This window comes from Cydia fagiglandana, chromosome 18, assembly GCF_963556715.1.
Source record: "Cydia fagiglandana chromosome 18, ilCydFagi1.1, whole genome shotgun sequence".
NCBI lineage: Eukaryota > Metazoa > Arthropoda > Insecta > Lepidoptera > Tortricidae > Cydia > Cydia fagiglandana.
This window is the reverse complement of record NC_085949.1, coordinates 16,372,535-16,387,898: the sequence shown is the minus strand read 5'-3', so window position 1 is coordinate 16,387,898 and position 15,364 is coordinate 16,372,535. Positions and strand designations below refer to the sequence as shown.

At 38.8% G+C, this 15,364-nt stretch overlaps 1 protein-coding gene and 1 long non-coding RNA gene across 2 annotated transcripts; both read right to left on the bottom strand.

Moving 5' to 3' along the window:
• Positions 1-329: 329 nt before the first annotated feature.
• LOC134673374 (uncharacterized) lies at positions 330-4,035 on the bottom strand. The gene is made up of 2 exons (XR_010099470.1): positions 3,760-4,035; positions 330-3,725 (listed from the first exon to the last, which is right to left on the bottom strand). It is a non-coding gene; the product is annotated as an uncharacterized LOC134673374 (long non-coding RNA).
• Positions 4,036-4,278: 243 nt separating this feature from the next.
• On the bottom strand, positions 4,279-15,135 carry LOC134673373 (3'-5' ssDNA/RNA exonuclease TatD). Its single transcript, XM_063531345.1, has 6 exons — positions 15,020-15,135; positions 14,769-14,949; positions 14,324-14,422; positions 13,727-13,890; positions 6,501-6,847; positions 4,279-4,463 (listed from the first exon to the last, which is right to left on the bottom strand). The coding sequence occupies exons 2-6, from the start codon at positions 14,908-14,910 to the stop codon at positions 4,301-4,303; spliced, it is 915 nt and encodes a 304-aa protein (XP_063387415.1). The 5' UTR covers positions 14,911-14,949; positions 15,020-15,135; the 3' UTR covers positions 4,279-4,300.
• Positions 15,136-15,364: the final 229 nt, after the last annotated feature.

The following is a 15,364-nucleotide window of genomic DNA, read 5'->3' as shown; positions in this document are numbered from 1 at the left end:
CCACTTAAATCTTTATTTTATTCTGTTTTTAATATTTGTTGTTATAGCGGCAACAGAAATACATCATCTGTGAAAATTTCAACTGTCTAGCTATCACGGTTCGTGAGATACAGCCTGGTGACAGACAGACGGACGGACGGACGGACAGCGAAGTCTTAGTAATAGGGTCCCGTTTTACCCTTTGGATACGGAACCCTAAAAATGAGCTGCATGAAAAACACGCAAAAAGAAAAGTGGAAATATGATAATCGTGTCTGGCTTAAATTCTACACATGTATATTTCTGCAATAATTTCCATGGCAAATTACACTCTTGAAATAAAATGCAACTTTTATTTAATTGTATATTGAAAGAAATAATCTGTACAATCTACAGAAAATAATATTTTATCACAAAAGGACGTTTTGTCGAAGGCACTACTATACCCGCGGGTACGTATTTACAATAACTATATAATTTACATAATCACTTGTAACACTTAGCAAATACACCCGGGTACCTTACAACTACAACATGATTGTCAAAAAATAAAGGAATCAACAATACTTTAGCGATTAAATATGTAAAAAATACAGTACAAAACAATTAACATTTAATTCTCCAATAATACTTGCAGTCTTTGATTTCGTTGTGACTACCAGCATTATTCAACAAGGATATAAGTAACTATTTACAATATAATGTATTCGATGAAAATATAGTACTCTGCGCAGAGCTATGCTTAGAACTACCACCGTGCACGGAAGAAATAGTGGCAACAGTACTCGGACACAGTTAGCCATAAGACTGTTTAGCATTTTCGCATTTTACTGCTTAGAAAACAAGGCTCAAAACCAGAATAAAAGGCGCTTGATAAGCATTTTCGTTAGCTGAATTCATTTTATTGATTTTACAAACGGAAGCCGCCTCACGAGGCAACTTGTCGGTGTAGACATGTCTCGTCCGAGGCAAATGCTTCGACTCTTATAGCTTACTGAAGGCAATATGAACTATGCTTATAATCTAATGGCAGAACGCAGCGCAACTCCGGAGACGTACATCTTAAACAATATGGCGACAAATCGCCAGACGGAGTCGTGATGCGTCGATATTTGGAACTGTTCGTAATATGACCTTGACTTTAACCCTTTCAATGCTAATGACGTTTATAGTCGGGCATTGGACAAAGTTTAGCGAAAAGGATCCATTCTCTAATATTTGTCATTTAAATTAATGACTTTTTTATGGGTCCTTTGCCCTCAATTACGTGCAATTGTAGTGGCGAAAATTTTCAAAATAATTATAACTTTGAATATGGATTATATTATTCTTTGTTGCAAAGTTTTATGGAACTATTAGCGAGGAAAGGGTTACTACTCCCGTCCTTATCTGGCAAAGTTATGGTACGAAAGTAGTGTTTAAAAATGCCTACGGTCTATAGTAAAATTAAAGGCCACAAATGGCAAGTATTTATCAAGGCATACACACACGGACTTGAGATCATTCTGACTAAAAGCAAAGTTGCCACTATAAGGAAACACTTGTGCAAAACGCTAAACAACATAAAAAGCTTCATAATTAAAAATAGACAATAATAATAAATCGCGTCATATTATGCTCGGTTCGTGAGCGTTTATAAATGGCATTAATTAGTGAACATTGCGTTCAGGTACGCTCTTAATAAAAATAAAACGTGGGTAGTGTGAACTTTTTTTAGCCTGGCAATACTAAACCAATTTTTTTTCAATAAAGTGGCATATCTTCTTTGTCATAGTGGTTTTAACGCTCGTCCCAAATACTCACGTTTTATTTTTCAATCATTAAATGTAATCATAATCATTTCAATTTGTCATTCTGTCATAATTATATTAGAGAGAGCCAATAACGACTCGATAAGTCACAGTATATTAGTTTTCATAGCCAATTGAACATATAGTTAGTCATTAGTCAATGGCAAGACTATTCGAATGCAATCAGTTCAAACTTTAACCCTTTAAATGCTTCTGACGTGTTATGACGTCAAGAATATATACCAGCGTTTAAAGGGTCAAGTCACTAAATGAATATTGCTTTAAAATTAATTGTTAGCCTAACCATTCGATCAACCTTCGTATTGCCAATTTTTAGATCAGAAATGCACACCTTTTCCATATCTGAGTATTGCTTTTCGAGACTTTCGCCGGCCGTAGCTGAGGCCTAATTTACGCAGTTGCCGAGTCCAATGTAAACCCGATACTTGATGCCAACGACATACATTAATTGTTTTATACTCTAGCCGCCCAGAGGCCTATAAAAAGGTCCTTCTATTCTGGACCTTTGTTTTCACATTGACGTTTAGGCGGGTAGAAATTATACTATGTTTTAGCTGCCTGGACAACATATATTTATAGCTTTAGATAATGTCAATGGCACCAAGGATTAGGGCACATGAATGTTTTTTTGACAGAGACCGGTACTCTATCAATAAAATTAAAACTTACAAGAACCTTTTTCCTTAAATATTTAAATATCTTTCTGTTACATTTGGTCTGCGATTTCCAATTAATTCAAATAAATTAATTTAGCTACGGCCACTTCGTATTCTTAAATTAATAACGTCTGAAGATACCATCAAAACATACGCCATTACTCAATAGTGAGTTAAGACCATTTTAACCAATAATTGACATCATTATTAGCATATATAATCGAGAATGAATCGACATTATCATAAGATTCATTATTTAACCCTTTGAACGCCAAACGGCGCATCCATTTGCCGTGCCACTGACGCCACGGGGGTAAAATTTTGTTTGTGAATAAATAATGCCGACCCAAAAGTGGGGTGTTTTTCAGTAGATTTTTATCAAAAAACGATCGACATCAAGTGCCATCTTTGGCATCGTTGTCACGTTTCCGTATCTGAGTATTGCTTTTCCAGACTTTCGCCGGCGTTTTTGCGTTGACGTCAATTACCGTCTGTGGCGTTCAAAAGGTTAACGTTGTCGTCAACTTTAGTGACGCTAGTAGCCAACGGGTTAAACATTATACTTAGTCCATATTTTTTGGGTTTATCATACAACATACAAACAATATTTTACCTTTACGACCGGTCGCTTATAGCAACCTATATATAATTCATGTTACATGATTATATAAGATTAATAAATAATGATATTTATAAACATTATTTTTTGGTCGTTCTAATAATCGATCTCTTATTGTTGATTAAAGGCACTTAATTCCTTGACCCATTTATAATTTCGTCGTCTTACTTAATTATAAAAAATAAATATATTATGCATATTAATTTCTCAATTATAAGCAAGGATACCTAAATATTGCGTATGTGTTCCTTGGTAAACTAAATAAGAGGTGGCTATTTAAACCCATGTAACAAAGACAATTTTATGTTAATATAATTTTATAGTTAAAAAAAAAATACAGGAAATTTATTAGAATCCAATCCTGTTTTTTTTAAACGAGTAAAGTCGCGACAAGTACGAAAACTCGTTCCAAGTTTTGTACCGAACGTGATCAGATGAGAGTAGTGGGTACTAAAACGCGCAATGAAATGATACCCAACGGTGTTTAACTACTTAGGTGCTGAAGCGATAACATATAACAAGCCAGTCATCTGATAAACATTGAATGCCGTCTACACCAGCTGTAGCCAGGGACCGGTATCGGTATATTTTTCATTCAAATTAACCCGTATTCAATGTCGGTATCGGGGTTGTTAATGTATATTTTCGCATTTAATTTAGCTAATCTGATCAATCATTATCCTTCCCTAAATACTATTCTAGAACAGCAAAAAAATATTGTGAATGATATGTGATATTTAGTTATACCGGTAACGGGCCCTGTCTGTAGCTACAATAGTCCGCACTACGTGTCCCTATTCCTTTGTCCTTAAACCCAAGATTTAGTTTACCAAGGACGTTGACTGGACAGTGGATGGCGCCCTACTGGCTGAGGCCGAAGATCTTCAGCGCGTTGAAGGCAGTAGCGAGCGCGACGTCCTCGGGGCTCTGGCCCAGGAACCCGGCCACCAGCTCCACGATGGCCGGCAGCGCGCACGGCTCGGTGCGTTGGAACGTGCAGTACCGGTATACGAACGCCATCGAGCTGGAAGATAGACTTTACAGCGTCCTACTGGCTGAGACCGAAGATCTTCAGCGCGTTGAAGGCAGTAGCGAGCGCGACGTCCTCGGGGCTCTGGCCCAGGAACCCGGCCACCAGCTCCACGATGGCCGGCAGCGCGCACGGCTCGGTGCGTTGGAACGTGCAGTACCGGTATACGAACGCCATCGAGCTGGAAGATAGACTTTACAGCGTCCTACTGGCTGAGACCGAAGATCTTCAGCGCGTTGAAGGCAGTAGCGAGCGCGACGTCCTCGGGGCTCTGGCCCAGGAACCCGGCCACCAGCTCCACGATGGCCGGCAGCGCGCACGGCTCGTTGCGTTGGAACGTGCAGTACCGGTTCACGAACGCCATCGACCTGGAAAATAGATTATTTTTCCTTTATCTATAGTTCGTTTTTTTTAGCATTAGAAAGAACTCCACAGAAGCAAGCGTGCAGTTTTTATCAGGCTCTTTAATTGTTAATAGTTATTGAATTATCTAATGTAGCATGGTCAATACATATAATTTACTTCAAATTATTACCGCTAAAAGTGCCGGATTTGGAACCACAACCTTACTTCTGCGAAGTTCTTTCTAATGCTAAAAAAACGGACTATATTGTGAAATCCTAGAATTAGTTAAAGTAGGAAAATTTGTCTTTAATTTTTTAACCATTTGACATTCCTTTAATTAAGTTTAATTAATTAATTCTTATAGTAGAGATGCGTTTTTGTTTTAAGTATGATGGCAAGTAGGTATGTTGCCGCTACGAACTATAACTGACATGGTTATTAATATATTTTTTTAGATTTAAAGTAATCATATCAGACGTCATAATTGGGTGGGTCGGTCTAGAGATAGAAAAAAAGATCAAATTGAACATAAGCCCTTGCAAACTAGAAATAATTAACATATAAGATATCATAGAAAACAAATATCGACGCTATTTACTAAATCACTAATATCCCTATAGCAGTAGTAACAAACAGTTGGTAACAAGTACATTAAATACGTTTCACATCACATCACAAAAACGGCAGCAAAAAACAAACAAAAACTGATCGTATCCCAATCGTACGGCACAAAGCGATTCGGGCAATCATCAAAAAACTGCGACATACCGACATGCCCGTGAACTTAATAGAGTATCCAATGGAGTACTGTCCAATTTTCATTAAAATATAGTTTCTGAGTGAAATGACTGTAACATACGGCTAGACAGACAGACGGACACGACGAAACCTTAACGATTTACGTATTAATATTATGTAAGGGCCCCCCCACATCTGGCGTCTTTCGAGCGTCGGCGTCTACAATTCTATGGCCGACGTAGACGCAACGTCGACGCAGCGTCGACGCAACTGCGCAGCGACGTCATTTTCCATAGCGCTGGACCGACGCCGACAGACGCCAACGCTCGAAAGACGCCAGATGTGGGGGGGCCCTAAGTAGAGAAATATACATACATGTGGAAAATGAGTAATCGCGTGACAGTTACCGACCATTCCGATGTTTGTTGATAATAACTTTATTGTTTACATGTGAGTATTGAAATAAATGAAATGCCTGTTGTACGATTCATAAAGAAGAGTATGTATAATAAACAACTCCATAATTATAACTAGCGACCCCCCCACCCCCGGCTTTGCATGGGTTAGCAAATTATACACCTAGGCCTTCCTCGAGAATCACTCTATTGATAGGTGAAAACCGCATGAAAATCCGTTGCAGTAGTTTTTGACTTTATCTCGAACACACAAACAGACAGACGTGGCGGGTGTAGTTATTATCGGTGCCTGTGTCGAATCCATGCACACAGCAACATATCATGTATCCGCTGTGAGATTGAAATTGGAGTAATTTTTTCGTACCGATGTCCAGTAGACTAAAAGTTTTAGTTTTTCGATTATGGTGTAGCTGTGTGTGTAATCATTCACCCCAAAAAATCCCACCGATAGCAAATAATTACGTAGTCAGTATCAAAAGTTACGGATTCGACTACACGTAAGTGTCTATCATTCTCTTAGGTTAACAAAAAGGTATAGTACCTAGGCTAGGACAGATACTTTAGATATAGTATATAATATACTTATATTTCTATATTAGGAAAAGGATCTCAGGATGGCAGATACTATTGGAGCGTTTTTTATCCACTATTGGCGCTCATTGTAAACGAGTTCCGAGATTTAGTGCATCGTAAACCCTCCCGACTCTAAAGCTCGAAAATGCTCGGAACTTGTGCTCTGTCTATAGGAAACTTCACAAAATATTACAACTATACCTAAAGGTGACAGTCCATTTCCAACGACAGCAGCACTATCATTCATTTTACTATGGAAATTGACAATAACACCGACGCGATAACTACTAGTAGTGCAGCTGCGGTCAGAAATGGAATGTTACCATAACTCACCTCTCAGTCAACGAGTCCTTCACATGCAACGGCAGTTTCGAAGCTCTCATATTCGGATACATGAACGGCGAATCCGTCTCCACCAGCAACTTATCCAACGGCAATATATTCTCAGACAACAACCTCCTTATGCCCCCATCTGACTTATCCTTACATATGTACCCTGTGATCCCTAAATAGAATCCTTTCTCGATGTATTTGATGCCTTGTTCGACGGAGCCAGAGAAAGAGTGGATGACCACGGGGGGGAGGCGGTTGCCAAAATCGTCGAGGATTTTTAAGAGGTCTTCTTGAGCTTCTTTTTCGTGTACGAAAAGGGGTTTTCTTAGGTCGCACGCGATTTCAACCTGGAGGGAAAATAATTGGTTAGATTGTGAGAAAAAAATCGAATTCTAGATTATGTGTGAAGATATAAACATATAAACATATGTTTCGTTTAGTTAATCACGAATAAACTGGACAATATGTGGGTAAGTAATTATTAAGTATGACTAAGAATATACGTTATATATGAATGAATAAAAAATAAAAATGTACGGAGGCCTCTAGTACTACCTACGTATTTAAGAATTATATTTTAGAGTTACACAAACCAACAATTTTATTTTGATTACCTATATGCTTATGAAACCTTCGGTAGGCGAATCCAACTCTTTTTAGGCGTATAAATTGAATACATTGAATAAGCAAGTACGAGTTTGCGTGTAGGAGTCATGTTTTCTAAGAATGGTTCGAATGAAAAAATGGAACACTTTTTGTCAGTTGTCGTTACATATTCTTTAATGATACCTATAAGACTTTTTAAGAGACTTGAACATTTATTTGTGAGTTATATTTGCATTGTCATCTAATTTTTAGGGTTCCGTACCTCAAAAGGAAAAAACGGAACCCTTATAGGATCACTCGTGCGTCTGTCTGTCCGTCTGTCACAGCCAATTTGCTCCGAAACTACCGGACCAATTAAGTTGAAATTTGGTACACATATGTAAGTCTGTGACCCAAAGACGGATATGTAACGTCAACAAATGAATTTTAAACATAGGGGCTACTTTAGGGGGGTAAACGATTAAATTAAAAAACAAAGTTTTGAAAACTATATCGTGTTACATATCAAACGAAAGAACTCATTTTGAGAATCTCAAATATATTTTTCTTATAAATTTACGACAAAAAATTTAGAAGTTATTCAAGAAAATAGACAAAAAATGACCATTCCCCCCCTCTATCTCCGAAACTACTGGGTCTAAAATTCTGAAAAAAATACACAAAATAGTCCTTTACCTAAATATGACAGGAAAACCTATTAGAAATCTAGAATCAAGCGTGAGTCGGATTTAAGAACGAAAATGCGGTTAACGTTTTTTTAGGGACACAGCCGCAATGGTTTAAGTGAAACGTGATGTAGACAGCTATTGCGAAGGCCCTAGGCCGATATCCGCATAAGGCCGAAGGCCCGAAGCGTGCTTTAGCTTCAAGCGTGAGTCGGACTGAAGACAAAAAATGCGACTAGGGGGTCATCCATTAATTACGTCACACGAATTTCTAGGTTTTTTGACCCCTCCCCCCCTCCTTGTCACACTTGGTCACATTTGGCAAACCCCTCCCCCCTAGTGTGACGTCACATTTTTCAACGAAATCGCCAAATCGAATTAAGTAAGTGCCTAAGTATTATTCATATTTTATCAAAATAGTTTTGACGATATAATTATTAGTAATTTTATAACCCAAAAGTCCCAAAACTGCTTAGGAAAGAAAATTAAACGAATAAAAACGATTATCGTTTTAAAAACTTGTTATTTAAATGCACAGCGAATAAAATAATTTAAATACATTTTCGGTTACTGATGAAGTTAAAGTGACGTCACAAAGTTTGTGACTCCCCCCTCCCCCATGTCACAATATGTCACATTTTCTTGACCCCCTCCCTCCCCCTAAACGTGTGATGTAATTAATGGATGACCCCTAGGCTGTATCTGGCAATTAGCCGCAATGGTACTTGTAGTACAGTCAACAGCAGAAGTTGCTAAGCGGGCGAGGTGTTCAAAATTACCTTCACATGCTCTTATTGTCTTAAGTATAAAGTCGCGTCCAGATCATTTTAAACCACTCGCCCGCTTAGCAACTTCTGCTGCTGACTGTACTGATTGATTAGGATACGTTTTACGTGTTACGTGTTTTAAAAAGCACTAGGTATACAGGAAGGCTAAAAAATTAACTAAGTGTATTCCCGTTGCCAACGTGCAACCCTGAATTCGCGAAGAAAAATTTGGCTGTTTCATACATTTTGGCTGGTCCGTTTTCTATGGGAGGATACTTCTTTTTTCGCGATTTCGGGGTTGGTCCCGTACTAAAAGTAGCTCAGTATAATCCCAAAACCTCCTCGTACTTTGACCACCCTCCTGTAGGTATTATCTCTCTTCGGCCTTCGCTTTTAAAACACTTTCGGAAGTTGTCGGAAGCGCGACCCGTCGGACGCTCGAGTTTTCAGCTTTACGCATTTGGACACTTGTATTATTGTTCGGCATTTAATCTTCAGAGATGTAGAGATATAAGCCACCACGCCAGAAAACTTCATGTTACATCTGGTTTTTGATTGACCCATTCGGGTTTTTCAAGACGTTTCACTCACGTCACGTTTCACGTGCAAAAAAAAATGTTGAAAATTGTGTGATGTACGGAACCCTTGAAACGCGAGTCCGACGCGCACTTGACCAGTTTTTAAGTAATAGGCGAGTCGCCACAAAACGAGTTGCCTCGCGCGGAAATTGCCACGCCAAGCAGCTCGGTCTGTGTTGTAGACGTGCTTGCCTCGGGCGAGGCACGTCTCCACCGACCGAGCTATTTCGCGCGGCAATTTCCTTGCGAGGCAGCTCGTTCTGTGTGAACCCGCCTAATAAGTAATAAGCAAACTAAAACTAATAAAAAGCGCATTGACGGCCGGGCTGACCTAATTGGTAGTGACCCTGCCTGTGAAGCCGATGGTCCTGGGTTCATTTCCCGGTAAGGGCATTTATTTGTGTGATGAAACACAAATTTAATATTTGTTCCTGAGTCATGGGTGTTTTCTATGTTTATAAGTATGTATGGGTTTATCTATAGGTACAAGTATGTATGACCCGGCGGGCTAAGTTGATCTGTGTAAGATGTCCCCTAATATTTATTAACACTACCAATACTACCATGTGCAGGTCTTTTTGAAAACATATCCCTATAAGCAACCTTTTGTATATCATTGGCGGGGCCGATACACGAAAATACCATATGGGTAATGGACAGGTCAGAAATAATTTGGGCCTGCAATATTTTTGAGTTCTTTAGACGCACGTGTACAAGTTGTTGCCCAACAATGACGTTATTACAGGTCAAAGATCTCACAATGGGAGCAATTTAAAATTCCAAGCCGTCTATTCACGCTGCACCGTATTGCTGGCGGCCTCGCATCGATTTAGAATATTTTAGAACTTCGCGTGATGATCGTATGATTTGAAGTTACATAAATGAACGACAGTGAGAAAAGATTCTCATACAAGCAGACGTAAAACACGTACCGTAAAATGGGGTGAGTATATGAGAAGTTCTCATTGAGAACACAATAGACGGTGCAGGTCGGGGTTTAGGCAGACCGAAAAGGAGATGGCGGGACGACTTGGACGCATTCTACCCCACATGGTGGGAAAATGCCGATGACAGGGTCGAGTGGAGAAAACGAGGGGAGGCAAAGGCCCAGCAGTGGGACACCAAAGTAGGTTAAAAAAAATCTTATTGTAGAGATGCGTTTTTGTTTTAAGTATATGATAGCAAGGGTTAACCTATATACCAGCATCTCGTCTCTAGATATTATAAACTAGCCTTTATAAAACCCGACCCTGACTGACCGAAGTTCAAAATTGCCTGACGTTGTTCACAATCATTGACACTTATAAAACACTCATTAGTTTGATCGCCGTAATGCCTTATTATCGGGATGTTTATGAAAACAAAACTAAATTATTTACAGTAATGAGTCAAATTAACCGTGAGCTATTTGTTGTTTTGCATAATTATCTCTGCCAGTTTTTGTTTGTGTAATATGGTGAGTCGCTTGATTTTCATGAATATTTTATTGAACTCAACATAATGAGTGTGTTGTTTGTTATAATTTTATGTAAATTATGATCCTAGTTGGTCGAAATAAAAATGATTTAATTTAATATAAAGAATGCCCCGTCCAATAGTTCGGCCTGCGGCATGGACCCCATTGCACTGGCGGCGTTACCTCTCTGTACGGTATCGCTAGGGGGATATGCTGAGAGAGGTAGGTGCATGTGAAGATACAATGGGTGGAATATTTGAATATACTGTTTCAAATTTTTGAATGTATCTTGCTTCCTCGGACACTTAACATCATTCCGATTTTCGTCGCACTTTTGACATTTGACAGGCAATCTTGTGCAGTCGCCATAAGATATAACGGAGCGGCCGATGTGCTAAAAAAATATCTGAACACAATTGTCAATTTTTTTGGGCCTTTTCAGATATTTGTGAGCACCTTGACAGCTCGGATATATCTGATGGCGATTGTACATCTAGACCTGGGTCTAGTTAGTTAGGTACTACTTGTCTAGACCTATGATAATGCAAAGACGTCAAGCAGTACCTAACTAACTAGACTTTGCACTGCATGAAAACAAAGTGAATACTGTAATGAGACAATGACACTCGTCGTGAATCATCTCGATTCTAAAATACAGTCTCGTTTGTATACTAATAGACCACTTCAAATAGTGAGTCAGTGTTCACGCATATTGTAAATAACTACACACGTAACTTCTAGTCTAAGTAATTAGGCCTCCAGACTCGTAACAAGTATACGTAATCACTAATCAGTTAAATAACTATATCTAAAAAATCTCTGGCCAAAAACCAGGTAGCAAATATAGTTTGAAAAGCTCGGAAAGGTAGTATCCGAAAGTACAATGTTGAAAGTATCGACACGATTTTTGGCCGAAACTGAACCTTCGGCCGACGCATTATTTATATGCCGAAGTATGCCGAAATTTAAACTTCGGTCGGACACTACCGAAAATACAGTTTCCGCGCGGCCGTAAGGTTTGGTTGTTTTTCGGCCAAGTCCGAACCTTCGGCCGTCACAAAATTTTTATGAAGAACCCGAAACTCTGTCGATTATAGTCGGATACTACCGAAAATACAATTTCGGGGTGGCCGACGGGTACGGCAGTTTTTCGGCCAAAATCGAGCCTTCAGCCTATACAATAAAGTCATAATTTTTTTCCGAGCAAAGCTCGCGGTCTCTCAGATATAACTTAATCAGAGACCAGACATATAGGTACCTATTATTAGCATGCGCTCGCCGAGCATTAATGACAACACAGACATATAATTCCACATCAAGTGGTTAATGCGTATCATTGCCGTTGCAAGTGCACCCACTTCTTCTAAATTAAAATAACCTCAAGAGCAAATTGATCGCGAATTCCGACAGTGGAATGATACTTGTTATCAAGCATTTGGTACACATACGTGTTTTTAAGAGCTTAATGGTATGCAGGGTAAGTAAATTTATAGAATTGAAAATAAATTTAGACCTGTATATATAAAAGCGGCGCGCCCCACTCACGCGCCGCCCGCAATACGCGCCTGTGTGACGGAGCCTTTAAACCAACTAAACTACCTGAAGTGGTTTAATCTTTGCGGCACTTCCATCCTGTGTGGTTGTGGATCTTACTACCAGCACAATAATCTCTAAAACTTCTACATCGATTTTAATACGGTCTTAACTGACGCGTAAAACACGGAAATCGTATTATGACGTTTACGTATTAATTTCATGTATCTGTGAAATTACTTTTGTGTAATGTTTATACATGTATCGTAAATGTAGCTGATGATCAGATGATTATGTATTTGATTTAATGCCTGTGCACACCGAATATGTGTGCGTATAGACGTGCACGATGCACGTGCGCGTGTAATAAACAGACCCTTATGAGAGACGGCAAACCGCTTGCGTGACGTGTGCATACAATTTTATATCACGCGCACGCGCCTGTCTACGCATACGCAGCCGGTGTGCTTTGGCCTATATACCTATCAAGGCATTTCTTTACGAATTTCTCAATACGTACGTAATACGTTCATGTTTATTTTGCGTTAAATAAACGTAAGGAAACTGATAAGGAAGTTCGTAAACGATTAGAACATTAGGAACGATTTGTCTAATCTAATCTAATATAAAACGAATTTATTCCATTTATAGAAGCAATTTGAATCAGGAAATGGGGCAATGTCCAATCGATCATTGTTTTATGTTGTGTCATTTCCTGATAAGTGATAAATAGTATTGTAGTAGACATATCAACAACAAGAAGTAATATTATCTGTATAATCTCCAATAAATACAATAATAGGAGTAAAAATAGATTGACAGTGTCATGTTGATAAAAATAAGTGGGACAATTTTATTGAGATAATCTTTATACAATACCTACATACATACTCTGAAAGCTACACAATACCTACATCTTAAAAAAAAGCCCAAAAATAAAAAGATGGCTTGCATTATTCTTGATTTGTAATCACTAGAGATGCAACGGATAGTTGTTTGGCCGGATACCGGATATCCGGCCCGGACACTGGCCGAATATCCGGTATCCGGTCGCCAGGTATTCGGCCGGCGGGACAATACCTACATTTCGGTTTTTCAGGTGCACGTTCTGCAGGTTTGGCCTGTTTCCTAGTAAACGTTCGCGCGGACTCATTTCTAGGTTCGAAATGAGTGCGCGTGCAAGTCAGTGGAATGATTAAATTGTTTTAAAATAATAAACAAGTACGATTATGACCCTGTCTGTTTCTTAAATCCAATTTGTTTACTCCGAAATCAAGCAATGTTACTATCCGGTATCCAGCCGGTTAGAAGGTCACTATCCGGTATCCGGCCGTATTGTAAAATGATGGCCGGATAGGCCGGATACCGGATAGTAACCGGATATCCGGTGCATCTCTAGTAATCACCCTATTAATAATGATTTAACAGTAGGCGGTTTTCTGTGTTTAACAGAGACCAGAAAGGCATATTATTAGGACCACTTGCACCATTCCATTAAGCGGTTAAACTGTTAACCTAGTGTTAAATTGTACTGGTAACCATGGTAACTCCAGGTTTAACGGGTTAACGCAGGGTTAGTGGAATTGTGTAAGTGGCGCTTAGAGGATTAATTTTAACGTACCTGCCGTTTAAACACTTCTCTCTGCACACCGGGTTCCGAGAAATCCTTGCTATAGTTGAGTCCACATTCACCGACGGCCACACACTCAGGCGCCTGTGCGGTTTCATGTAGCTCTGCCCACATGTCTTCTTCCACCATTGACTTTGCATCATGAGGGTGGACACCTGGTAAAAAAAAATATAGATATTAGACAGACAAACCGGTCAAGTGCGAGTTGGACTCGCGTTTATTACCCATTTTTAACAATGAATTTTTTTTAAGTGTTACCTAGCCCATTGGAAGATTAACATAAAAAAGAAATGGATTGTATAGTGTAACTTAGTCTGTGTGGGATGCTGATGATGATGAGGAATTCCTTAGGCCTCAAGTTATCTACCAATTTCATTTAAATTAGATTAGAGATTTTAGATTGGCGAGAGGATGCACAGGACCGAGAAAAGTGGCGCTGTCTTGTGCCAGAGGCCAAGTCTCATTTTGGGCCGCTGAGCCGACAAAGTGATTGAAGTGATTTTAGCATGAAAAGGTTACCATGACAGTCCAGACAGTTAACTCTAATATTTATAATATTTGTAGGTAATATTTATACTTAGAACTCACCGGCTGTGGAGTAGATGGTTCCGGGATAGAGGCGTGTCAGTCTTAAGGCTTCTTTACTGTTTTTTACTGATGTTCCCGTGACCATAATTTTTTGGACACCTATAAGAAAACAAACACTACATAATCCTAAAACATATTACCAGAATTAAACTTGTTCTTATACGAATTATAAATGTACTTTTAAAATTTAATTAACAACAAACAGGATGCAGTTAATTATCATAAACAACTTTCTTTCGTCACATAATTCTTTTCTGCTTGTTACCTCCAAAACCAGGCCAGTAAATAATCAGTAAGCGTAACAATTGAGTACGCACTTGAATATATTAGAGCGTGTTCACACTGTCTACATCACGCATTCATTACAATCAGGTACTTTTTGAACAGCTGGGTCGAGTTATTATGCGGTGACACGAACCAAAAATTTCACTACACAACGTAATACCTGCATCTTTTGCCCTTTGCACCACCGAGTCCAGATCACGGCCGTATTTCTTATTCGTCAAGTTTGCGCCCACATCAACAACAATCAGATTTTCATAACATCCTTTCAGGTCTTGTACGTTCTTGGTATCTTCAGACGTCATCTTTCGAATTTTTTGTGAAGCTTATTGGTCGGTGTTTATCTGAAATTAAACGCTCTGTTAGCATATCTTCGTGTTGCGAAATATTGCATTATGCAAAAATAGAGCTTACCAATTGTATCAAACACTCCTGCTAAATAAGCCTCTAGAATTCTAATGACTAGTCAAAAAGTACACCCTATTCACTGAGCTGCCACCATGTTTTTGGTTGAATGAAGTTTGTTCTTTTAAGTTAATTTTTTCTATTTTCTATTCACTGAAAAAAATTCTTTTAATGCGCACTGTGATTGGATGCCACCAATGAAGTTTGCATGTGATTGGTGAAAAGTATTAATAAATAAAAGTGACATTAGGCGTTTAGATAACACATTACTGTAACCATATAATAAAATTTATAATTGTAAATATAATTATATTCTTAATATTTAACTTTACTACAAGAATTATTTATTTTAAA